The sequence below is a fragment of the Typopeltis vanoorti genome, chromosome 5, assembly GCF_054136105.1.
Source record: "Typopeltis vanoorti isolate ZY-2024b chromosome 5, IOZ_Tvanoo_1.0, whole genome shotgun sequence".
Taxonomy (NCBI): domain Eukaryota; kingdom Metazoa; phylum Arthropoda; class Arachnida; order Uropygi; family Thelyphonidae; genus Typopeltis; species Typopeltis vanoorti.
Window position 1 is genome coordinate 131,298,518 of NC_143553.1, and position 27,436 is coordinate 131,325,953.

General features: G+C 36.0%; 1 protein-coding gene across 4 annotated transcripts in view; it reads right to left on the minus strand.

Moving 5' to 3' along the window:
• Window positions 1-11,786: 11,786 nt before the first annotated feature.
• Window positions 11,787-27,436, minus strand: part of Sfxn2 (sideroflexin 2) — a 401,343-nt gene continuing 385,693 nt past the window's right edge. For all 4 annotated transcript variants that reach the window (XM_090392729.1, XM_090392730.1, XM_090392732.1 and 1 more), the window contains exon 11: window positions 11,787-12,256. In XM_090392729.1, coding sequence (XP_090248855.1) covers window positions 12,157-12,256 — 100 coding nt within the window. In that variant the 3' untranslated portion in view covers window positions 11,787-12,156. The remainder of the gene's footprint in view (window positions 12,257-27,436) is intronic.

Sequence of the window (27,436 nt, forward strand, 5' to 3'; positions counted from 1 at the left end):
AACAGGAATAGAAGGAACATGGTACAGCAATTTTTGAAAGGATAGGAAGGGAAAACTCGGTGATGGAGTTCTATTTATGATAAATGATGACTTATGTCCTCTCAAAGTGGAAGATTTGGAGGGCAATAGCACTAATGGTTTTGAAAGCATATGGTGTGAAGTAGATGGGCAGGACAAGATATTTAGTGGGATGTTGCTACAAGCCAGGGAGCATAGAAGGTGAGGAGCAGGAGATGTTTAGGCAGTTGAGCTTGGCAACTGCAAGAAGAATGATTGTTATGGGAGATTTTAACTACAGCAGTATAAATTGGGAAGGGGAGACTGCATGTAGTAATAAGGGAATGAAATTTCTAGAACTGTTGAGGAACAAATGTCTTAGACAGCAAGTAGCAGAAGGAACACAAAGTTGAAAAGTTTTGGATTTGGTCATAGCATCAGAAGAGCTGATGATAACTGAGATGGCATCTCTACCTTCAGTTGGAGACAGTGACCATGTGATTTTGACTTGGAAGATGAATAGATGACATTCAGGAGTATCAAAGAGAAAGGAATGTATGTGGAATTATAAGGCAGGCGATTATAATAGGCTTAGATATCAACTTGGGGCAGTTCCATGGAGGGAGGAATTGGAAGGGTGAGATATCATTAGTGCTTAGGAACGTGTGAAGGATTTTTTATTAGCAGCAATAGCAAGCTGCATACAGCATGTGAAGAAAAGAACACAATTTGGTGTAAAGTGGATGACAAACAATATCAAACAGGAACTGCAGGTAAAAAAGAGGTTATGGAAGAGATATGAGAGCAGTGGACAGCAGATGCATTAAGAATATAAGACTCAGCCCAGGAGAGTGACTAGTATAGTAAGGTAGACAAAACTAGAATATGAGAAGAGATTTGTCCTAAGATCCAAAGAAAATCCTAAGGAATTTTTTAGCAATGTGGCCAGTAGGAGGAGAAATTATTGTGGAAGAATATTGTTGGATAAAAATGAGAATAGAATGACTGATGCAAAGGACATATTGGAGTAGTTCAATGAACACTTTATTGGGGTATTTCATCCTGGAGAAGAAGGTTTTAATACTAGAGTGATAGGGCAGTTTCGAGGTTTAGAAGTGCAAGAGGAGAGCGTGTTTCAAATACTGAATACTCTGGATGTCAATAAAGCAGTGGAACTGGAGGGAATTTCCCCTTGGGTTTTGAGAGAATGTGCTAAAGAACTGACAGCTCTCTTAACCAGGCTTTTCGATTAAAGTTGGGCCAAGGGAAAGGTACCCAAGGAGTGGAAGCAAGTGGTAAGCAGACTGGAAGTGTCAAGCTATAGACCAGTTTGTGTTTCACCAGCAGTTGTTAAGATCTTGGAGAAATTAGTGAGGGATCATATAGGCCCGACTTTCATTGGGTAGATGAGGGTAATGTTATCAGCAGTCAACATGAATTTGTTAAGGAGTGCTCTTGCTTTAGTAATATGAGTGCCTTTTATAATAAAGTGGCAAGAGCAGTTGATGAGCGAAAGGCATATTCTGCCATTTTTTTGGATTTTACAAAGGCATATGACAGAGTACTACATGATACGCTGATATTTAAGTTGCAGCACATGGGTTTAGATGTCAGGTTAGTGAACTGGATTCATGATTGGCTATCTCATAAGTAACAGACAGTTGTGTATGGGTAGCAATATCAAGGAGGCAGAAGGTTACAAGTGGGGTTCTACAGGATTCAGTACTGGGACCTGTACTGTTTAATCTTCATATCAGTAACATTGTCAATGGACTGCAGGAGGCTAATCAGTTGTTTGAAGATGATGTGAAGCTAGGAAGGATTATTAGTAATAACTGAGGTATAGTATCTCTTCAAGAGGATCTGAATAAACAGAGCAGATGGGCAAAATGAATGGGAATATCAGTTTAATTCAGCTAAATCTAAAGTCTTGAAGATTGGAATACATTGATGGAAGGAAGGCTGCATTTTCTTTTGAAGGAACTGTACGGAGGAAGTAGGGAAGGCAAGGGATATGCAGATGATGATTAATAGAAAACTGAAATTCAGGGGAGATTCTGCAAAGGTGGTGAAGTAACCCAGAGACTACTGCAATACTGAGGACACTGACCTTCAGAGATAAAAGAGTTGCCATTCCATTATATAAAGACCTGATCGGATTACACTTAGACTATTGTTCGCATGGTCCCCAGGATTTGAAGGGGATAAATTAACTGTGAAAAGAGTGCAGAGATGGAAAACAAAGATGGTATCAGGACTGTACAATGTTAGTTATGAAGACAGGCTGACAAAATGTGGGCTGCTGAGTTTGGTAGATAGAATAAGAGAGGTAATATGATAATAAAATAGAGAGGTAATATGATTCAGACTTTTAAACTGATGAGAAGTAGTTACAGGGTTGACACTAGGTAGAACAGGGGGGAAGGATAAAGGACAAGGGCTCATCCCTGGAAGTTACGAAAGGAAGCTTTGAGCAAGAGGGCAAGGAGTGGTTTCTTTGCATGTAAGATGGTTGAACTGTATAATGCATTGCCTGATAGAGTGGTGAGAGCACGAACAGTCAGTGAGTTCAAGGAGTGATATGAGAGACTTTGTGTTTTCTAGGATGGGCCTCCCACGATGAGTCTTGTGACTCTATGGAGACCTGAATCATCATCATAATAATAATAACATAATACCGTGTTATGTGAATCCTCTTAGTTACACTCATTGGAGTTTGCAGTGACTGTATTAGGCAAATTTAATTTTTCTAGTAACCAATATGGCTACATGCCATGGTTACACATACTGTACGGTTCCCAATATTTTCATTTCATGTTTATTATCATGTCTTTTTCTTAATATATCAGTCTCTACATTACTGTTATCAAGGAAAAGAAGGAGTAGCCATAGTATTCAACACTAAATATGAGGCTAATCTTCTTGAAAGGCAGTCAGTCTCAAGTAGAGTAATGTGGGCAAATATGAGAATGGGGAACTGGACAATGAGACTTATTTGTGCCTATGGTCCCACAGAAGGTTCTACTAAGGCAGAGGTGGAGGAATTTTTTTGAGTCTTTAGAAAAAGCAACAGACACAATCAAAAAAGAAAAGTTGATCCTTGTTGCGGATCTAAATAGAAGAGTAGAAAATGATTATGAGACATACAAAAATATTTTGGGAAAATTTGGAGAAAAGAGCAAAGCTAATAATAATGGCAAATATCTGTTGGATTTCTGCTCAGGACATGAACTGGTTATTACTAATAAAAATGCGCACAAATTCACATGGAGAGAAGAGACAAGGAATAAGAAAAGTCTCATTGACTATGTTATTGTTGATAGTGATGTTTTCTCCCTGGTGCAGGAGAAAACTATTTAGTCACTATTTATATGGTCACTATTTAGTCTTGAGCAGGATAAAATTGAATTCAATATTGAAAAGAATAACATGTAAGAAAGTTTTAAAGCGAATAAAAGTTGAGCAGCTCTCAAATGTGAACTGTAGACTAAAAAACACAAAGATTATTGAAGAAAAAATGAAAGAGTTTGAGAACAGGAATCAAACCTTGGAGATTCAGTGGCAAACTCTGAAGAAAACATTGATTGATTCTGCCAGAGAGGCATGTGGTGAGGTTGTCTGCAAAGATAAAAAAAATCAGAACTCCTTGGTGGACACAGGAAGTTAAAGAGGCAGTGAAGGAAAAGAAGAAAGCATATCAAAAGTTCCTGTCAAATAAGTCAGCATGTGCTCTTAGAGAATACAGAGCCAAATGCAAGAATGCTAAACACTGTGTAAAACTAGCTAAACAAAAGTCATGGTAGGACTTTGGCAAGAATATAGAAAATAAATATCAAGAAGGTGGCAAAATATTCTGGAGGTTATTGAAGAAGCTTACGAATGGAGAAAAGAGTGCTGTAAAAAGAGTTAGAGATGATAAATGTGATATGAAAACGGGAGAAAAAGATATCCTTGAAGTATGGAGTAATTACTTTGAAAAACTGCTAAATGAAACAAGCAGTGATGACAGCATAGTGGTAAAAAAAACTGACCATGCATGCAGTTAGGAATACATATCCATACTTGAAGTAGAAAAAGCCATCGAAGGCTTGAAATGTGGAAAGGCAGCAGGAGTAGATGATATTCGACCAGAAATGCTGAAGTATGGTGGTATAAGAGTCTTACAGTGGCTGCACTGCATAGTTCAGAAAGCCTGGACAGAGGGACAAATTCCCGATGATTGGAGTAGAGCTCTCATAGTACCCATATATAAAAAGGGAAATAAAACCGAATGTGAGAATTACAGAGGTATTTCCCTACTGAGTGTTCCTGGCAAGATCTATGCAAGTATACTTGGGAAACGGTTGAGAAGAATTGTGAAAGAAAAGCTTGGTGAAGAACAAGCTGGATTCAAGCCAAATAGAGGCTGTCAAGATCAGATCTTCACTTTATGACAAATAGTCGAGAAAGCATGGGAATATAACAAAGATCTGTATTTAAGTTTTATCGATTTGGAAAAGGAATATGACAAGGTGCCAAGAGAGAAGCCATTCATTATACTACAGTTATATTGTAAGTCAATAGTTAGAATTGAAGGAAGTACGGAAATATTGTTTAACGTTAAATCTGGTGTGAGACAAGGATGTACATTATCCCCTCTGTTATTCATTACCAATATGGTCACCTTATGAAGGAAAGTGGTATTAAACATGATATTAAAATTGGAGATGTTCATGTCAGCTCTTTGCTTTATGCGGATGATGTTATACTTCTAAATAAATCTGCTAAAAGTCTGCAAGATTCTCTGACTAAATTAAATAACTGTTGTAATAGATATGGTATGAAGGTCAGCAATAAAAAGACAAAGAAAATAGGCAGAATCATTGAAAATGTCAACTGTGTTGTGAATAGAGAACCTGTGGAACAAGTAAAACATTTCAACTATTTAGACACGATTTTTACTCAAGATGGGAAATTAAATATAGAAATAGACAACAGAATCAGCGAAGCTGGTATGGTGGGAAATCAATTGAAATAATATGAATAATATGAATATGAATAAATTCATATGGAATAAGAGAGAAATTAGTCGGAACACTAAATTAGCTGTATACAAGACAGCATTCAAATCAGTTTTAACTTATGGATCTGAGAGCTGGGTCAGAAGTAAAACACTTGACCAAAGACTAGAGACCGCAGATATGAGAGTCTTGAGAAAGATTATAGGCGTGAACAGATGGCATCAATGGCAATATCATATTAAAAACGAGGATATTAGGAAAGAACTTGACATTGTCAGCATCCAGGAATGCATTAGCAGAGCTAATCTCAAGTGGTATGGTCACTTAAATAGAATGGGAGAAGAAAGATTAGCAAAAACAAGTGTTCTCTGCCAGGTTGGCAGCAAAATGACCCAGAGGAAGACCAAGATATAGGTGGATTGATACGGTACAAAGTGATTTAGACGATAGAAATATAAGATCTGATAATGTTGGAGTCTTGACAAGTAACAGACTGATTTGGAGGAAAATTGTAGACAGGAAGTTAGTAATGATGTAATTTTTTTCATGTAGTACTATCATATCCTGTACACCCCTTGAGGATACATGTCAGGAATTTGATGATGATGATGAGGATTTTTTGTGTCAATTCATCTTGTGTCGAATTGACGCAAAAAATGTAGACGAAACTTGGATCCACCACTACACACCTGAGTTCAAGCAGCAGTCAAAACAGTGAACAATGCCCGGTGAAAGAGCACCAAAAAAAGCGAAGACCATTTTGTCAGCTGGGAAGGTGATAGCCACTGTTTTTTGGGATTTCCAAGGAATTATCATAGACTATTTGAAAAAGGGTAAGACAATAATGGGAGTCTATTATGCTTCATTGCTGGACCGTTTAAAAGAAGAACTGAAGAAAAAATGGCCAAGAATGGCACAGAAAAAAGGCAAAAATTGCACGACTTGAGGTTTGAATTGGTTTCACATCCACTGTATTCTCTGGATTTGGCCCCATGTGACTTCTTGATCCCAAACTTAAAAATTTGGCTCAGTGGGAAAAACGTTTCTTCAAACAAGGATGTCATCAAGGCTGTCAATGACTATTTTGCACAATTTGACAAATCCTACTTTTTTCGATGGAATGAAAAAATTGGAAACTCGCTGGAACAAATGTGTAGACCTCGATGGAGACTATGTTGAGAAATAAATGCGATTTTTTCCAAAAAAATGTATTTAGCTTATATTTTTACCAAACTTTTCAAACAACCCTTGTAAACCTATCTAAACATGTTTTAAGTAAACCTGAGATCTCTATCCTCCAAAAAGGATTCAATTTTGCTTTAAAACCCACTGTCATTCCTAAAATAGAGTTCATCTGCAACTTAGAAAAAGCCTTCTCATTACTACCACTTCCAATAGCTAATGACTTATGATTAAAAAGCAGCATAATCCTTTCAGCTCCGTCAAGATCTCCTAACACCAACTCTAACCAAACGGAAAGAAGAACACTTCTCAAATTAAGGAATAATAAAGATATCATCATACTCAAAGCCGACAAAGGTAATAATACAGTTATATTAAATACTTCAGATTATGAAGAAAAAATTAAAAACCCTTGTAAACCTTGATACTTCTGTATGAAATTGGGTAACTCACCTTCAATTGAAAAAAGCCCATACAATGATTATAATGATTCCTCATTATGCTTTAAATCGAATTTAGGTCATTTTCAATTAAAGGGTGCAATGTCCTCCCATCATTCTTACAACTGTGTTATTACAGAGTTATTATGTAAAAATATTCTTAAAAACAAGTGAACCCATCACGATTGCTTGATTTCTTCTCAAGAATGCCTGTTCAAGCCATACGGAACAATAAAAGGAGAGGGAAACAGAACCCTAAAATTCATCATTAATAATTTATACATAAATAAATAAATAAACTTTTTGTGTGTGTGAGATTGATTTCATCCAAGAGATGTAGGCAAAGTGCAGTATTTAGAAAATTTCTACCTGTGGTTGACAAGTATTTAGGCTTAGATGCTGATTTGCACTCATAATACAATTTAATGGAATAACTACTGCACAGATAGAAATAATTAAACAGTTGGTTCGTTATTATAAACCTGCTGTTTAATTATTGGGAGACCCACTCTATCCATTAATACAATACCTATCATATCTTCTCCTTAAATGTATTCACCGTTGGGGTGCTCACAACAACAACAAGACAAGAACCTAGTCTGCAAACACTTACTAACCCCATTCTTAGACAGCCTCCAAATGTTACCTCTTGTTTTTCCCCTATTCCCCATCTATTGAAAAATTTCTTCTGTCAATCATATAGTATCCCTTTAGTAACTTATAAGTTTCTATCCGATCTCCCTCTCTGCTGCCTGGCAGCTAAACTCTGCAACCCACAGACCCTCAATTCATCCTCATAGGAAACATTTCACAGACTTGTCACCAGCTTGGTCACGCATCTCTTTAAATCCTCTCCACCTCCCAACCCACAAAAAATGCAGGTGACCAAATATGTGCACAGTAGACAATATGTCACCAAATCATAGCCTTATAAAACGGGATAATAACCTCTCTATCTTTACTTAGAATGTGCTCTTCAGCATCCAAGTAATCCTCTGAGCTATTCTGCCAACTTTTGCAATATGTCCTCTGAATTTCAAATCTCTATCCACCATCACCCCAGATCTCTAGCCTCATCAATTTCCTGTAATCCAGTACCATTAATATGATACTAAGTGCATATTCTTTTCATCCTAAAGTGTATTACCTTATATTTACAACACTGAATTGACAACCATTGCCCTTTGCCCACATTGCCATTTTATTTAAATCATTTATATATATAATTAGCATGATCCTCTCCTTTCTCTATCTTTTCTGCATGCATGACAATTTAGTTTTAGTTATCAAGCCAACCAACACTTTGGTAGTAGCCGGCAGATTCCAAGACACTTTCCCATTATGAACAATGTGAAGTCATTAGCCTCCATATATAAGTAGCACAATCATGAAGTCACATAATGTGCAAACTTTGCTTACACTTGGATAAAGGTTGAAACCAGGAATATAATTTCTTGGCATCTTTAATTTATTGCTATATAGCAAAAAAGTCTTTTGGATTTACTTGGGCATACTTAGATCATTTTCTCTGAAAATCTGATTTAGTCTTCCTTACTATATACTAGTTACCCTTCTTGCTTGTGCTTTATACTGCTCATGGGCACGCTGATCACCTCGCTGTTTATATTCCTTCCACAATGCTTTCTTTTTTTCTTTTTTTTTTTTGCAGCTCCTGCTTTATATTGCTAGTCATCCACTTAATCGCTACTCTGTTTATCCTCCTGACACTGGGTATACACTCTGCTACTGCCTTGCTCAAACAATCCTTGACAACTTCCCATGCACTAATGATATTCATTCCATGTAGATTTAATTGTTTTAATATTTTGTCTCTGTCACAGAGACATCTTCAGGAATACAATGTTAAAATTGTAATAACTCACACAAAACACACAAGAAACAATAAGTGGAAGAAATGAAATTGGACTAAAATCTTATGAGGGGAAACCCTCTATTTGGTTCGGTTTGCTAGCCTTAGATGTTGGGCAGGAGACCTAAGAATTGAAGTTTCCCAAATGCTGGGAAGTTTAATACAACCATATTTATTAAAATAAGGCTAGTTCTTTCGATCTGCCACTGATTCCAAAAATAGTCTTTCAAACTTGTATTTACTGTGTTGTGATGAAGCATGATAGTTTTCTTCCATCTGATCCTGTGCAAGGTATCCAAAGCATGGTGTGCTAGAACTGATAACCATAGTTGTGGCAGCAGATGAATTTTTTGTGTTCATCTAGGCAGATGTTAGCGGATTTCCCAGTCTGACCATAATATGATAAGTTACAAAGAACAGGGAACCTTGTAAACACCTAGAATAGAGAAGGGAGGAAGTGGATTCTAAGGAGAGCTGAGAAGGAAAGCCAGTTTCAAATGAGGTTTGAAAGCAGTGCAAAGATTATATTATATTTCTTTAAAGTTCTGGCTATTTTTTCTGAAGTATTCTGGATAGCAATGGCATTACTGTAGTCTTTAGGCTGAGAGGGATGTGAGGAGGCAGAAGGGAGAGTTAATTTGTAATTTTTTTTGGCATTATAACCATTGGATAGGAAGGTTTGGTGAATAAAGGTGAGTTCCTCTGTAAGAGAAGCTTGGGTTGCAACAGCGGTTGGAAGCTCTGTTGACAAGGATTTTGATGACACCATATTGTTGAGAAGGGGGATGATGGAAAAGTTTATATCTACCTGTGTGAGTGGGTGGGTTTTCTGTAAACTGCAAAAGAAATGGTGCTATTGGGCAGATGTATGATTAGAGTATCTAAAGTTGTTATTTTCTTTTATTATTATTATATCACACCTCCAGGGAGTCCAAAGACTCATTGAGGGAGGGCTCTACAACTCTTCGTCTCGCTACTTCACCAACCTTCATCATCTAGCACCAACGCCATCTACTGCCGACTACCACCACTAGCGCTTTCACAGACAATCACAAACATCCATGCCCACGGCAGGATTCGAACCCGCAGCCTTTTGGCTGGAGAGCAGATACGCTAACCACTCGGCCAGCCAGCCAGGCCGGCAATTTTCAAATTTTCAATATTTTTCAATAGTGAACTGGATTCTGGGGTGCTGACTGTTGAGGTGGAAGAGGAAAGAGTCTAATGTGTCTGAGCATGTTGTCAAATAGAGAACACATCATTAGCATATCTTAACCAAATAGAAGGTTTGAGACTAGCAGTATCAAGACCATGGTTTTCAAAATGGTCCATAGAAAGCCTTTAGAAGTACCTTTTATCTGTTTGTATAAGGTGCCCTTCCAAAAGAAGTAACCAGCATGGATAGCAAAATTAAAGAGATCAATAATTTCATGGGACAAAGCATTTTTCAGTAAATTTAGAGTGTCAGAAAGGGGAATATTTGTGAATAAGGAGGCAACATAAAACTCACCATGATACCATTATTAACCTTCTTAAGATTTGGGAAACTTTAATTTTTAGGTCTCCTGCCCAACATCTAATGCTAGCCAAAAGCACCCATAGAGGACAACAGCATTATGAGAATGATGTGTTGTTCCTCACAATTTTAACAAAATGCATATGAAATTTCAAGTCACTATCCACCATCACCCCCAGATCTTTCATCTCCTCCATCTCCTCTAAGATATCCCTACTTATCCGATACCCTACTTCCCAAATATTAAAACTTTATACTTTGCTACATTAAACTGACATCCACACACACTCACACATTCAGAGTCTATTCAAAGTCCTCTTGCAAGACTACAACATCTGCTCTACTTCTCATAACTTTCTCCAACTTTGCATGATCTGAAAACAACTGTATATCACTATTTAAATCCCTTCCAATGTCATTAGACAGCTAATATCCAATCTAATGCGCTAAACTACTATCCAACCCTATCTATTCCGATTTATCTAGTTGTGGCAATTTATTGTAAGCCTTTACAAAATCTAAATACACTACTGTATATGCACCCCCCCCCCCCTTGTCCAGTGTATTTGTCACCTGGTTATAATAAGTAGATTGATAAAACACAGTACAGTCTTCCTTTAGCAAACTCATGCTGTCCATCAAAAAGGATTCTGCTGCTATCAACACAGTTCTGAGTGCTTGTCCTCACTAGCTCCTTCAACACCTTGACCACAACTCCAAATAAGCAGGTTGGCCTATAATTCGAAGCATCAGTCTTATCACCCTCATTGTGGTAAAATTGTGGAACGATTTTGCCCTCTTTGCACTCCTTTGGAACTTGAGTTAATCTAAAACACATGTTACAAAGGTAAGTTAAAGCTGTTGTTAACTTCGTGGAACATTCCCTTAAGACACACAGTGATGTACTATCAAGTCCTATGGCCTTGTTTACTCAATTGCTCATGTACCTTCTGTTCACTCACCATCAATGGTTCCTTCCCCTCCAGATGAGGAGGTGGTTGTGCCACTGTATAAAGCACTGGTCAGATTACATTTAGATTATTGTGCAGATTTGGTCACCTTTTCACTGACATGTGGAAACATCGGAGAAGGTTCAGAGATCAGTGACTAAGGCAATATCAGAGTTCTGGAGTGTTATTTATTGGAGAGAGAGGTTAAAGGGATGTAAATTACAGAGTTTGGCAGATAGGAGAAAAACAGTGATATAATAGAGATGTTTAAGTTAGTGAGAAGTTTTTATCAGATTAATACAGGGGTGGGGAATTATAAAAAAATGGAAGATCAGAAGGTAAGAAACAGAGATCATCTATGGGAGTGAGGGCATGGAAAGAAGTGCGTATGAGAAGTCTATTTTTTACACAGAGAATTGTAAATGAATGGAATACATTATGTGCTCTGAACACACGAAAACATTAATCTTATTTATTTATCTTATTGTGGATACAATAAGATAAATATGTTGTTGGCTGAGTGATCATCCCACAATGAGTCTATTGATTCCATGGAGGTCGGTGTGATAATAACAATGATAATAATTAAATCTTTGGTTTTTATTAGTGATTTGTGTTTTCTTTCTTTCTTGAATTCATCATTCATAAATATAAGAAATTATTGATATAAAAAAGTAATTAAACAAATAAAATCTTCCAACAGATGTATTAGTATCGTACATGACCATACTAACAGATACTGTAATACAATATTGTGTCATACTCATAGTAATGAAAAAGGTCAAGGTCTGTTTCCTATTTCACACAGTACTAGGTTAAGCAAGCAAGATTCAACATTATTCAATGTTTTGCATACCACTTTGTATTTTGTTTTTATTTTTTGCTGTATTTTATTTTCATTTTTACTTCCTCAGACTACAAACCAAGAGCAAGTGGCTCCAGAATTGCTTGTTCACACACCCTAATTTAATGAGTAATCACAATAGTCTTATGATTGTTAATTGTCAATTTCACCTTAAATGTTAAAACATGCAAGAACATATTTACAACTTGACTGACATCCTGACTCCATGTTAACAAAGTTTCAGCAGCATTAATACTAAATCAATTAACACTGTAATTTTTGCTTAAAGCAAAATAGTTATTAATTACTTAACAATTTTACTTTTCTTTTCAAAATATTTGATATTTTCTCCTAATTTTAAAGTCCCTTATTAAAGTAAACAAATTTCACATCACCAATTTTTACATCAGCATACTTTTCTGGTTCCCACATCTTCAGGGTCTCTAATTTTAATGAACTGAAAGATAATTTTAAAGTTTTCAAATTAAATTATTCATAATAAAATAGCTGTTACAATACATATGATAATTAATGCTCATACAAAAGGATTACGAAATTTGTTGTAATCATAACAAATTGCTGTTATTTATTATTTTTTTACATGAATCTTAATCAAAAGAGATTGGATACCAAAAGAATCCTTATAATATACCTAAGCTATTAATTTCACCCTAGAGACCCATCACCATCATCATCATCATCAAATTCTTGATCTGTACCCTCAGAGGGTACACGATAATTATGATAGTACTACATGAAACAGTTACACCATTACTAACTTCCGATCCACAATTTTCCTCCAAATCAATCTGTTATCTGTCAAGACCCCAACATTATCAAATCTTATCTTTCTGTCTTATAAGGCACTTCTTATTATATCAATCCGTCTAGATCTTGGTCTTCCTCTGGGTCTTTTTCCTTCCAACTTGATAAAGAACACTTGTTTTTCTAATCTTTCCTCTCACATTCTGTTTAAGTGACCATATCACTTGAGATTAGCTCTAAATAACACATTCCTGAATGCTAACAATAGCAAATTCTTTCCTAATACCCTAATTTTTAATGTGATATACTGTCATTGATACCATTGATTCACTTCATATTTCTCAGAATTCGCATATCTGAGGTCTCCAGTCTTTGCTCAAGTGTTTTATTTCTAACCCAGTTCTCAGATCTATAAGCTAAAATTGGTTTCAGCACTGTTTTGTATACATTCAGATAATTTAGTGTTTGGACTAATTTCTTTCTTATTCCACATAAATTTATTCAACTCACTTCCTACCTTACTAGCTTTAGTAATTATGTTGTTTCTTTCAATATTTAATTTACCATCTTCACTAAAGGGAGAAATAGTGGCAAAGTTTATGAGGCAGTGTGGTGTAATGTGGAGGTTGACAAGAAGACATATTTAGTTGGATGTTGTTATAGGCCTGGTAATGTGGAGGGTGATGATGAAGAAATGTATAAACAACTTGGATTAGTGAATAAAGGAAGGGTGATTATTATGGGTGATTTTAGATAGTACAGACTGGAACGAAGAGACAGCATTAGGGAATAAGGAAAATGAATTTCTCAAGTTCTTGAGAGATAACTATCTCGGGCAGCACGTAAAGGAAGGCACAAGAGGATCGAGAGGTCTAGATCTAATCATTTCATCAGAGGATGTGATTGTGAGAGGGGTTTCACACTTTCCACCAGTTGGTGAAAGTGATCATGAAGTAAGCACCTGTGTTGTGGCTAGTCATAATATGCCGACATTTGTAAGGAAAGGATAAATGTGGAATTACAAGGCTCATGATTATGACAAGATTAGGAGACAGCTTGGAGCTATCATGGAACAAGGAGTTGAGCAGTAAGGAAATAAATGCTGCATGGGAATTGACAAAAAAATACATAACAGTATCAGTGTGTGAATGTATTCTGAAGGCCAAAATGCTGAAAAAAGTAGGCGTAAAATGGACAAATGTGGAGTTTAAGCATGAAATATGGAAAAAGAAAGTATTTTGGAGAAAGTACAAGATGAATAATAATAATAATAATCAGTCACATAAAGACTATAAAGAACAAGCCAGGATAGTGACTCAGTTAGTAAAAAAAACAAAAGTAGAGTAGGAACAGAAATTGGCAAATCAGGCAAAGTAAAAAAACCTAGAGAATTATTTAAATATGTGGCAGGAAGAATGATCATGATAAGATGATGTTATTGGATGAAAATGGTAAAATGGTAACTGCTGCTTTAGACATTGTTGAGGTATTCAGTGATCAGTTCATAAGGGTGTTTCATCCTGATCAGGGTGGAATCATGAGGAACTTAAGTGTAGACGACATAGGAGAGGATGGCTTAATTCTGCGTGAGCAGGAGGTATTTGAGGTCAATAAGGCGATAGGACTCGATATCAATAAGGCGACAGGATTTGATGAACATATCACCACTTATCTTAAGGGAATATTCCAGGAAATTGGCAGTAGCACTGGCATGCCTGTTTAATAAAAGTCTTGCAACAGCAGAGGTTCCAAGGGAGTGGATGGACAGTAAAATTGTTCTGCTGCATACAGGTTAGGCAATTATAACAAGCTTCGGAGTGAGCTTGCAGCCATCCCATGGCAGAACATATTGCAAGGGAAAGATGTTAGCAGTGCATGGGATAAAATCAGCAGGTATCTGAGGAAAGCAATATCAGATTGTGTCCCCATGGTCAGGAGGTCAAACAAGGCAGGTGTTAAATGGATGAGCAGTAGTATTAAGCTTGATCTGCAAAAAAAGAAAAGGTTATGGAGAATTTACAAGGAGAAAGGTGACCAGTACACCCATGAGCAGTACAAGGCTCAAGCTAGGAAGGTTACCAGCATAGTAAGAAAAGCTAAATCAGATTATGAGAAGACCTTAGCCAAAGAGATCAAGAGTAATCCCAAAGAATTCTTCCGCTATGTGGCAAGTAAGAGGAAGAATGACTTCGGAAGGATAACTTTAGTGGGCGCTGATGGTATTGAGGTGACAAAATCAGATGTAATAGTAGAGGTATTTAATATATCAGAGGTATTTAATATATATTAAATATATTAAATATATAAAATTTAAATGCAAACATTGCTGTAGGCTTAGATGGAATATCAGCTCGGGTGTTGCATGAATGTGCAAATGAATTGTCAACCCCTCTTACTTGGATATTTAATTTAAGTTTGAACTCTGGTATGGTCCCTAGGGAGTGGAAGTTAGGCAAAGGTTCCTTTGCATAAGGGTGGCTCTAAAACTGCGGTAGTTAATTACAGACCAATCACCATCTCAGGAGTAGTGGTAAAAGCATTGGAAAAGTTGGTTAAAGACAAAATTCAAGAATGGGTGGATCAGGATATGATACTCTATAGAGGCCAACATGGTTTTGTTAAAGGTAGATCCTGCCTTAGCATACTATTAACTATTCATAATAGATTAACATCTGAGTTGGACAAAGGAGCAGGCTACACAGTGGTACTTCTGGATTTTGCTAAGGCATTTGACAGGATACCCCACAGAACACTGTTATGCAAATTGGAGCAGATGGGAATGGATATTAAATTGGTGATATGGATAGAAGAATGGCTCAGGGAGAGATACCATAAGGTGGTGTATGGAGGGGCCGAGTCCAGAATGAGGCAGGTGACCAGTGGTGTGCCTCAGGGCGCTGTGCTTGGGCCAATGTTGTTTAATTTGTATATAAATGATATAGGAAATGGCTTAAAGGGAGATAATCAGTTGTTTGCTGATGATGCAAATTTGTGTAGCACAATAAAAAATCAAGCTGATGTTGAAAGTTTGCAGGATGATTTAAATAAGCTGGTAAAATGGGCAAAAGATAATGGATGTCAGTTCAATGTGGAAAAGTGTAAAGGCATGCATTTTGGGATTAAAAGAGATTACCAGCTGTGTACTACATTGATGGAAAGGTACTCCAAGAGATTGATGAGGCTAGGGATTTAGGGGTGTTGGTAGATAGGGAGATGAAGTTCAGAGGACACATTGCTAAGGTGTCCAAGATTGCACATAGGATTACTTGGTTGTTGAGGAACACACTGACATCCAGAGATAAAGAGGTAATTATTCCCCTTTATAAAGCATTGATACTTCCACATTTGGATTACTGTGCTCAGGTCTGGTCACCTGGATTCCTTGGAGATGAGGAGGCTGTGGAGAGGGTTCAGAGAAGAGTGACCAAGTTGGTGAGTGATATAAAAAATGCCCCCTACATTGATAGATTGAGAGCTTGTGGATTGCAGAAGTTAGTTGATAGGCAGAGAAGAGGGGGATATGATAGAAACATTTAAATTACTGAAAGGTTTTTATAGGAATGATGCAGGGGAAATGTTTCAGCTGTGTGATAGTGATGGAAGAACAAGACGTCATCTCTGGAAATTAAAGAAGAGTGTGGTTAACAAAGGTGTCAGAACAAGGTTTTTTGCCTGGAGGGTGTTAAACGAGTGGAATTCATTGCTGACTTAGTTGTGAGCTCTTTGTCTGTAAATGAATTCAAGAAGAGATATGACAGATATTGTTTTGCTAGTTTGGGTCTCCCGCGATGAGTCTACTGACTCCATGGAGATACCTGTAATAATAATAATAAAAAAGATGCTGATAAGGCTGTAGCTTCAAATTATAGGCTGGTCCACATATATATATATATATATATATATATATATATATATAGAGTTCTGGTGAAGGTACTGGAGAAATTGGTGAGATGTAGGATACAGAAATGGATTGATAACAGCAGTATTGTGATTATCAGCATGGGTTTATTAAGGGGAGATCATGTTTCATAAACTTACTTATGATACCTTGTTATAGTACATAAGTATAAATATATATAAATAAATATATAACTTGCATAGGGGAGATGCATATACAGTGGTATACTTAGATTTTGAAAAGGCTTTTGATAGACTGCCACATGACAAACTCTTATGTAATTTGAAACTGATGGGATTGGATAACAGACTTCTGTGTTGGATCAGTGACTGGCTGTCAGATAGGTATCAGAAAGTTGTGTATAGAGGTATGGTATCCTGAAAGAGAAATGTCACTAGTGGTGTGCACTGCAGGGGCCATCGTTGTTCAATATGTATGTTAATGATATTAGGAAGGGTTTACCTAGTGATATGCAGCTGTTTGCAGATCCTGCAAAACTAAGTAGAGCAATGCAGAGTCAAGCGGATATTATGGCCTTGCAAGAGAACATCAATAGATTGGATGAATGGACAAGTAAGTGTAACTATCAGTTCAATGTTGAAAAGTGTAAGGTTTTGAGATTTGGTAAGCATTGATTGGATATAAAGTATACACTTGGTGGAGAAACTTTAATGGAAGTGGAGGAGATAAGAGATCTAGGAGTGATGGTGGACAAGGACCTGAAATTCAGGGGCCACATTGCACAAGTTGTGAAGATGTCACATCAGATAATGGCAATGATGCAGAGGACCATGACATGCAGAAATAAAGAGGTTACGATGCCATCGTATAAGACAGGGATGTTCAACCCGTTGGTCGATCGTGGAGCGATTTTTGGTCGATCTCTTTTGTATTCCTCCTTACATTCAAATTTAACTAAAACTGAAAACATAATATTTTATTTTATCATTATTTTGTATTATTTTTAATTTGCTTTAAGTGTATTGCTATTGTTTATTTATTTTTAAAATTGTCAAATCAGTAATTTTCTTATAAGTCCAGGTAAATGAATTAATTTGGATCAGTGGAAGTCAAACAGCGAGCCGAGTGAATACGATTATTGCTTATAATCATAAGCAAAGTGTAAAAACTTGATTGTAGCTTAAATATTAAATATTCCAAAGCACATTACATCGATTTTTTACTTAGGTTAAGTCCCATGTGAATATTGTAAAAAAATAAACTTTGTTTGTCTTGGTATAGTTTGTATTAGATGTTTTTGTAAATAACTTTTTTGAAGCTAACTGTATATACTGCTTTAATAAGACTACGTTAGAGTGTTAAAAACAAAGGCAATGTTTTTGTTGCCGAAACTGTACATGGCAGCATTAGAAAGATTGTTATTGAAACTTGTATGTATTAGAAAGGCTTGCAGGCTCTAAGTATAAACATCTCCGAAGTCAATCAGAAAGAGTTCAAACAACTTTCTAATGGCCGGCAGCTTACAATCAAAAGAAAGCGGAGAAGAACAAAAGATGTGCCAAACTTGAAACTTAAGATGAAAGACTCATACTGATTCTCTGGGGGAGTTGACAAACTTCGTGCAAGGTCTCAGAGGAGGCCTAATAAAAAAGGACTGAAGCAAGCAGAAGGGGTCCCGGTTCCAGAGTCGCCGTCAGAGAGACTGCCCGGATCCACATTGCTTGAGAGAGGGGTTTCTCCGCTTCCAGAAAGGAGCTTCTCAGTTCGAGACATTGCTAGAGAGAGACTACTTCTAGGCCACAGACAAGGTTTCAAATTGCCGAAAGGAAGAGTTCCAATTGCCGGAGAAAAGTTTCCAGGCCAGGTTAATGTCAGACATTCACCAGTGTGTTGCATTTTCATTAGAATTTGATGAATCAAACAACTTCACTGCTATTGCTCAGTTAATGGTATTTATTCGCATGGTATTTCAAGATTATTCAAGTAAAGAAGAACTTTTGAAAATTAAATTACACCATTATTGGGAAGGACTAGGGGAGAAGACATTTTTTTGGCATTTGATGAATTTGTGAAACAATACAAACTTCTGCTTTTTAAACTTGTGTCTATTACTACTGATGGAGCTCCTGCAATGATAGGTAATAAATCAGGCTTCATTTCATTATGTAAAAACGATGACAAATATCTAGATTTTTTAACATACTACTGTATTATTCACCAACAAGTACTGCGTAGTAAAAGATTAAACACAAAAGATGTTTTGGATATTACATTTAAAATTGTAAATTCTGTTCGAGGAAAAGCCCTGCAACAGCGGTTATTTAAATTACAGGCAGATGATGATAGGGAAGTTCTGTTGTACAATAATGTTCGCTGGCTCAGCAGAAGTCAATTTTTAGAAAGATTTCTTGTATTAATTAACGATATAAAAAATTTTCTTGATGAAAAAGGAGATATTTATCCACAGTTGAGTGATAAAATATGATTGTTGCACTTATCATTTTTAGTAGATTTCTGTACAAAATTAAGCAATTTAAATTTAGAGTTACAACGTAGAGATAAAAATTTAATTGACATGTTAAGTTCAATAAAAACTTTCCAACAATACTTACTTTTATTAAAGAAATATATAAATGACTGCGAATTTAGACATCTCCCATATTTATTAAAAATTTTTGAACAAAATCAAGAAATGCTTCGCTATGATTTAAAAGAATTTATTCGGGAAATAGAATTAGTTGAGGAAGAAATAAATTCAAGATTTAAAGATTTTAATAAAACTGAAATGATTGTATCTTTTATCAATAATCCATTTCAAGAAAACTTGAACATCACAGAAATTTCAAATAAAATTAGTGGGCTGTTTGATATAAACCAAGCTGAAGTGGAACTTGAGATAATAAACATTCAGAATAGTTTACATTTAAAATCAATAAACAATGAAGTCATTTGGAAGTATGCACATGAAAAATTCCCAATATTAACTAATATCGCGTAAAAAATTCTGTCAGGTTTCGGGATTGACATACTTGTCAGATTCCGCTTTTTCAAACATGACCGTCATAAAAAATCAATTAAGAAACCAAATTAGAATTGATCATTTGAATGATTGTCTGTGATTGGCCACTTCTTCATATCAACATGACTATGAAAATATTGCAAGGTCCAAACAATGCAAAATTTCACGTTAACTTTTTTTTTTTTAATCAACCAGCATTTCCTGTAACTTGTGAGTTTGTAATCAATCTGTTGTTTTTTCTAACTTTGGTTTTCCAAAATGGAGAAATAAATATTTTATTTCAATATATATAAATATATATATATATATATATTTTGTTGTATTAAAATATTTGTTTGTATTAAAATAATTAAAAGTGATAAATAATTTTTTTTTAGTTGTTTATTTGTGCATAATCAGGAATCAGGTTGGGAGAACATGATCTATATAAGAGAGTATATCGCCGAATAAATATTTATAGAAAAGTAACTCGCGTAGTAAAAAAAGTTGAACACCACTGGTATAAGATCTTGATCAGGCCTCATATGGATTATTCTGCACAGATTTGGTGGCTGGGTTTTGATGGTGATGAGGATGTGTTGGAAATGGTCCAGAGAAAATTCACAAAGGTAGTCAGTGATCTTTGGAATGTGGAGTACGAGGACAGATTGAGAGATTTAAACTGCAAAGTCTCGTGGGTAGGAGGGATATGATGCAGACATATAAGCTAGTCAGGGGTTGTTATCAGGTTGACATGGAAGAGATTTTTCATAAAATGGGAGGAGGGGGGTAGAACAAGAGGCCATCACTGGAAACTGTATAAAGAGGGTATGAACAAAGGAGTGAGGAGCAGGTTCTTTGCATGGAGAGTGGTTGGTGAGTGGAATGTATTGCCTGAGAATGTTTTGTGTGTGTAGACACATTGAATCATTTTAAGGCACAGTTGGATGAGCATTGTGTGCAATAGTGTGTGTGCCTCCCACGATGAGTCTCTGACTCCATGGAAGTCAAATGTTAATAATAATAAATTGTGCCTTAAATAGCTGAAATGCTTTACTAGTTCTATATGTTCAGCATGCAGGATACAGGTGATATTTTCAGCATTCTCTCTATTTTCATTATCTTTTTATTTATGATTTTCATACCAAATTTATTACAACAGCTATTCAATTTATTCAGAGATATTTGCAGACTTGTACTGGGTTTATTCAGAAGTAGAACGTCATCTCTATAAAGTACACAGCTAAGATTAACATTGGGAATTTTGATATCAAATTTAATATCACTTTCCTTCATGACGTGATACATATATATAACGATAACAGTGGAGATAATGTGCAAAATTGTCACATTCCTGATTTAACATCAAACCATCTTCTTGTACCTCCTTCAATTCTAACTGGTAACCTACAGCTTAAGTAGAGATTAGGTGTTGCTTGACATAATGTCCCATTTACACCATATGACTGTAGCATTTTGAAAAGCTTTCCTCTTAGCACTTTGTTTGTATGCCTCTTCCAGATTAAGAAAACTTAAATACAGATCCTTGTTATTATTATTATTAACATCTGACTTCCATGGAGTCAGAGACTCATTGTGGGTTAAAAATATAAACCTCCCTGGTGGGGAATCGAACTCTGGTCTCCCATGTGACAGGCAGGACAGTAACCATTATACTACTGATGATTCTCATGATTCCTTTCTTTTAGGCTTGCACGGTGATCTGAATGCATTTTTGAAAATTATGGAGACAACTACCGTGTTTGAATAAAAACTTTAGTTTAATATAACTAAAATCTACAATTCGACGTTTCGACCTTTATGTCAAGGTCATCTTCTGGAGCATACAAATATACACAAGAAACAAGCTATACTACAATCAAACTGGTTCGTTAAAGACACTGACCAACCGTTAAGACAATTGTTGGCTTGACCTCAGGTGGGAAAAAAAAAAAAAAAAAAAAAAAAAAAAATTATACATCAATGCTAGAGTCCTATTCTTTGTGTTGTCTACTATATACATATATTAACATCATTCCAGCCAGATGGAGTGGGATGGTTTCTAATACTAGCGGATTGGCTAGAGTCCTGACTTATGTTGAATCTTTCATATTAGGAAGGCTGAATGTGTGCCATCCAGATCCTTGGAATTTTCATGCCATCTTTGTTATTGATATTTGGGTGGTTTATCAGGATTTTGCAGGATTCCTTAAATTTTCTTTCGTACCAGGTTTTTGTGCGGTGTAAGGAGCAGGTGCTTTTCCAGTTGATTTGGTGTAAGGTGTTAAGTGTGTGGTCTGAGAGGCCTGCTTCACCATAATGGTTATATTTAATGTGTCTAATGTGTTCTTTCTTGCGTATAGGGATTGTCCGTCCTGTTTCCACATGTACGGTAAGTTACGGATGCAGTGGATGCAATAGACTCCAGGATGTGCTAATGGGAGGAGAGGATCCTTAGAGGAGCTGAATATGGTTTTAAGTTTAGTGGGTGGTTTAAAGGTGGCATTGAGGTTATAACGTTGTAGGATTCTGTTGATTTTTTCTGATAACCCTTTAATGTATGGGATGGCTATGGTTTTACTGTAATCTAGATTCGTTTTTGTTGTTGTTTTATGGAGTATTTTATTAATAGTAGTTTTGTTATAGCCATTATTTATGAATGTGTCACTGATGATTTTTAGTTCTTGTTTCAGGGCTCTTGCTGGTTAGAGCAAATTGTTGTAGCTCTGTTTTTAAGGGTGTTAATGATTCCATATTTTTGTGATGGGTGGTGGTATGAATTCGCATGTATGTATTGGCCAGTGTGTGTCGGTTTTCGGTAGACCGTGAAGGATAGATTATTATTGATTATTCCTTATTATTATTATTATTGATTATGAGACCATCATGATTATTATCATGATGTTATCATTATATTATCATTCTCATGAAGATTATTTACAAGATTTCTAAACAATTTGTCTTAAAGTGAAAATCTGGTCCTGACAACCTCTGTTTGGTCAGAATCCAGTTTGTTCTTCACCAAGCTTCTCTTTTGCAATTTTTGTTAGCCATTTCTTACGTATACCTGCATAAATTTTATCAGGAACACTCAGTAGGGAAATACCTTTGAAATTCTTACATTCAGTTTTATTTCCCTTTTTTATATATGGATACTATCAGAGTTCTGCTCCAATTATCTGGAATTCAACCTGACAAGACCCTTGGATTTATGCAGTGCAGCCACTGTAAAACTTTTATGCCTCCATATTTGAGCATTTCTGGCCAAGTTTCATCTACTTCAGCTGCCTTTTCACATTTCATGCCTTTGATGACTTTTTAACAAGTATAGATAAGTATTCCTGACTGCATTCATGTTTGCAGTTTTCTACCTCCATGCTGACACTGTTTGTTTGTTTCATTTACCAGTCTTTCAAAGTGTTACTCCAAACATCTAGGATAACTTTATCTTCAGTTTTCATGTCAACTTTATAATCTCTGATTCATTTTACGGTACTCTTTCCTCATTTCTAAGCATTTTCAAATGCCTTCAGAATATTTTGCCACCTTTCTGATATTTATTTTCTATGTTCTTACCAAGTTTTCCCATGTCTTTTGATTAGCTAGTTTTACACAGTGTTTTGCTATCTTACATTTTTCTCTGTATTCTCAAAGAGCACGAGCTGACTTAATTGCAAGGAACTTTCTATGTGCTCTCTTCTTTTCTTTAACTGCCTCTTTAACTTCCTGAGTCTGCCATGGAGTTCTGATTTTTCTATCCTTGCCAGTTATCTTAAAACATCACTCTCTCTTGGCTGAATCAATCAATGTTTTCTTCAGGGTTTGCAACTGAATCTCCAAAGTTTTATTTTTGTTTTTAATCTTTTTTGTTTTTTCTTGAATAATGTTGGTATATTTGAGAGTGCAATTTGAGAATATTTTATTATTATTATTCAGGGCTCTATGGAGTCAAAAGACTCATCGTGGGAGGTCTTTCCTAAGAAACACAAAGTCTATCAAGACTCATCGAGGGGAGGCCCCCCCCCCAAGAAACACAGTCTATCATACCACTCCTTAAACTCCTTGACTGTTCTCACTGTCGCCACTCCATTAGGCAATACATTCCATGGTTCAACCACCCTCCATGCAAAAAAACCACTCCTCACCCTCTTGCTCACAGTTTCCTTTCGTAACTTCCAGGGATGGCCTCTTGTCATCACTTCCCTGCTGTTCAACCAAGCGAAAGAACTCCCTAGTGTCAACCCAGTAACCACCTCTCAACAGTTTAAAAGTAATCATATCACCTCTCCTATCCACCAAACTCTGAAGTCCACATTCCCTCAGCCGATCCTCATAACTATCATTGTACAGTCCTGAAACCATCTTTGTTATCTGCCTTTGTACCCTTTCCACAGTTAATTTATCCCCTTCAAATGGGACCAAATCTGAGAACAATAGTCCAAGTGTGATCTGATCAGGGTCTTATACAACGGAATGATAACTGTTTTATCTCTGCAGGTCAGCGTCCTTCTCATTATTGCAGCAATCCTCTGTATTGTTCGACTTTGAGTCATTTTAAAATTTTCTTACGTCCTTTTCTTTTCAATATGAAATTCAAATTTATCCTGCTGAAAACTAAAAAACGATCACATCCTATTTCAAAACATTTGTATACTCTTGTGTCCTGAACCACTGAACTAGTGGGAAGACATCACTATCAACTATAACATAGTCAGTGAGACTTTCTTAATTCTTGCATCCTCTCTTCATGTGTTTTGCACATTTTTATGTTGGAACAATCACTAATTCATATTCTGAACAGAAATCCAACAGACTTTTACCATTGTTATTAGCTTTGTACTTTTCTCCAAATTTTCTCCAAACGTTTCTATATGCCTGGTAATCATTTCTTACTCTCCTGTTTAGATCTCCAACAAGGACCAACTTTTCCTTTTTCATTGTGCCAGCTGCCTTCTCTAATGCCTCAAAAAAATTCGTCCATTTCTTCCTTAACAGAAACTTCTGTGGGACAATAAGCACAAATAAGTCTCATTGTCCAGTTCCCCATTCTGATATCTGTCTGCCATTCAGGAAGATTATTCCCAAATTTAGCATTGAATAATACAGCTACTGCCTCTTTTTCCTGATTGTTATTGCCTGAATATAACATTTTCTATTTGTTGCATAAAAAAAATCTCACCTGTTTTTTTGCCTTTGTTTCAGTAATACCTATTATGTTGATCTGGTACTTTTCCAGTTCTTCTGCTAGTTCTGTTTCTTTCCCATTGGTGCTTGTTACGTTAATAGTACCAATCTTGAACTCTGCTGATGTTGAGTTGGGATGTGTTTTGGGATTTGTTCCCTGGATGTGTTCTGGGATTCTAGAGACTTGGTTTTATACATATTCTGGCCTCCAATAAGTATATGAAGTTATCAAAGTGCATAATCAAAATCAATTATTACCTTCTTTAGATGATTTTCACTTATTTATTTTTTTATGTTGCTCCTACCTACAAAAAATTATTTGCAAACCTGTAGTATATTTTGTACTACGGGTGGGTGAAGAATAGAATTTTGTTTACTATTTCTATCAATTTTATATATATGTATTTTGTATTTTTAACTGATTTCTTTACATACCCAGAAATCCTGCTCTGAAGGCCAAATATGGAACTTTTTCAATCCATTTCAGGACTCCAATAAGTAGAGCAGTAGTCTCACACCAAGCAATCATAAAAATGCAATTAAAACAAATTCATAGGATTTTTTTTACACAAAAATTGATTTTTCTTTAGAATAGATGTGATGTACAATATTAGCATTAAGCGGATTGGTGAAAGAGATGTGATAATTACAGTAATGACTAAAGTAGACTGCAGTGATCCTCATGATTCTATGTATATTTAGGATAATATTCTACCACCGAAATGTTGAAAAACTATAGCACATTAGCCTTTTGCAATGGGTAAAATCATCTGGAAAATTTTCAAGCAACTTCTGGTCTCTGATAAGAAGAATGTTGCTGTCATTCCAGATGAAATCATCTACAATTATGCCTCAGTGAGATCAGACAGACAGAAGAGCAGAGATGCTATCCACTTGGGTAACTAGGCTGGAATAATTCTATATGTTTTGTTTATTTTTAAAACACTAATAAGAAAACTGACAGGAACCTTGGTAGCACACTCATGGCAAATGTGAATTTTACAGTTTTATCATTTAGAATTTAGAGCACTAAATGGGTCATTTAAACCTAAGATAAATAGGAAAAGACAAAAATATGAATATAATAGTACTGAACTTATTATTATTATTATTATTATTATTATTATTATTATCTTAAGATCTCATGGAGACTCATCTACAAGGTCCCTTTTGTGATACACATCTCATCATATAGTGCCTTAAACACATTAAAATTTTTTGCTGACCCCATTCACTAAGGCAAAGCATTTCAATCATTCACAACTCTCAATGCAAAAAATTTTCTTCTCATTCCTTCGCTCACACCCTCCTTATACAGCTTTTTCTCCCTCAATCTCCCACCATTTTATGAAAAACCTGTTCAACGTTAATCCTATAACAACCTCTTAGCAACTTGTGTCTATCATATCACACCTCTTCCTACTATCCACTAGACACTGCAAACTGAATTATTATTATTATTCAGGCCTCCATGGAGTCAAAAGACTCATTGTGGGAGGTCCTTCCTAAGAACATAAAGTCTGTCAAGACTCACGAATTATCTCAACCTTTCTTTATATTCAACATTCCAGAGATCAGAAACTATTTTGGTCAATGGCCCCCCGGATCCTCTCCATTATGTCTTCATCCTATTTTAAACCAGGTAACCAAATCTGTGCAGTGTAATCCATGCAGCCTAATTAGAGACTTATACAATGGAACAACAATCTCCTTACTTCTACAAGTCAGTGTCCTCTGCATCATTTTCAGAATTCTTTGTGTTGTCCTCACAATTTTGTTAATGTGTCCCCTAAATTTCAGATCCTTATCCACTATCACCCCAAGGACTCTTATTTCCCCCCCCTCCCCCAACAATATATCCAAACCAAGTGTAAATTCTACATCCCATCTTTGTTTCCCAAATTTTAAAACCTTACATTTTGCAACATTCACCTAGTATCCCCACTTCCATGCCTAATCACTCAGCTTATTCTAGTCTCCTTGTAAGGTAACAACATATCTGTGCTATTCCTCACAATTTGTCCCAATTTTGCATCATCTGCAAACAACTGTATATCCACATTCAAATCTTCCCCAATATCATTAACATACAGATTAAACAGCAATGGTCCTAAAACAGACCCCTGAGGCACACCACTAGTGACTTTCTTCTTCTGGGACATTGCTTCCCCATATACACCTTGTTAATACCTATCAGACAACCAATCTTGAATCCAATCCATGAGCCTAATATCCAACCCCATCCGCTCTAGTTTGACTATCAACTTATCATTCAGTAATCTCTCAAAAGCCTTTGCAACGTCTAAGTATATTACTATATATCCATCTTCTCTCACATTCAATGCTGCTGTACCTTATTGTAATAAGTAAGTAGAGATTACTATAACATGACCTCCATTTAGCAAATCCATGCTATCCATCAAGCCATTGTTGTCAACCCAATTCTGGATTCTGATTCTCACCAACCTTTCCAACACTTTAACCACAACACTTGACACACAGATTCGCCTAAAATTTGATGCTTGAATTCTTTCAAGTCCTTTGTGAAGTGGTACAATCTTGCCTTAATTCCACTCCTTTAGAACTACCCAATGTAAGACTTACTGTATTTGCCAGCATATAAGATGCACATTTTTTTTGAAAATAGGTCTGAAAAACAGGGTGCATCTTATACACTGATACTCAGTTTTTTTATTACTTTCATTTCTGGAAATTTTCTCTGTTCTGAGTTATGCGATTTCTCTTGCTTCCTTGCAGTGTGTGAGAGCATCCCAGTTACGTAGAGTTCAGTGGATGCGCATGTTATCGCGGTTGTTGTGAACGGTGATAAA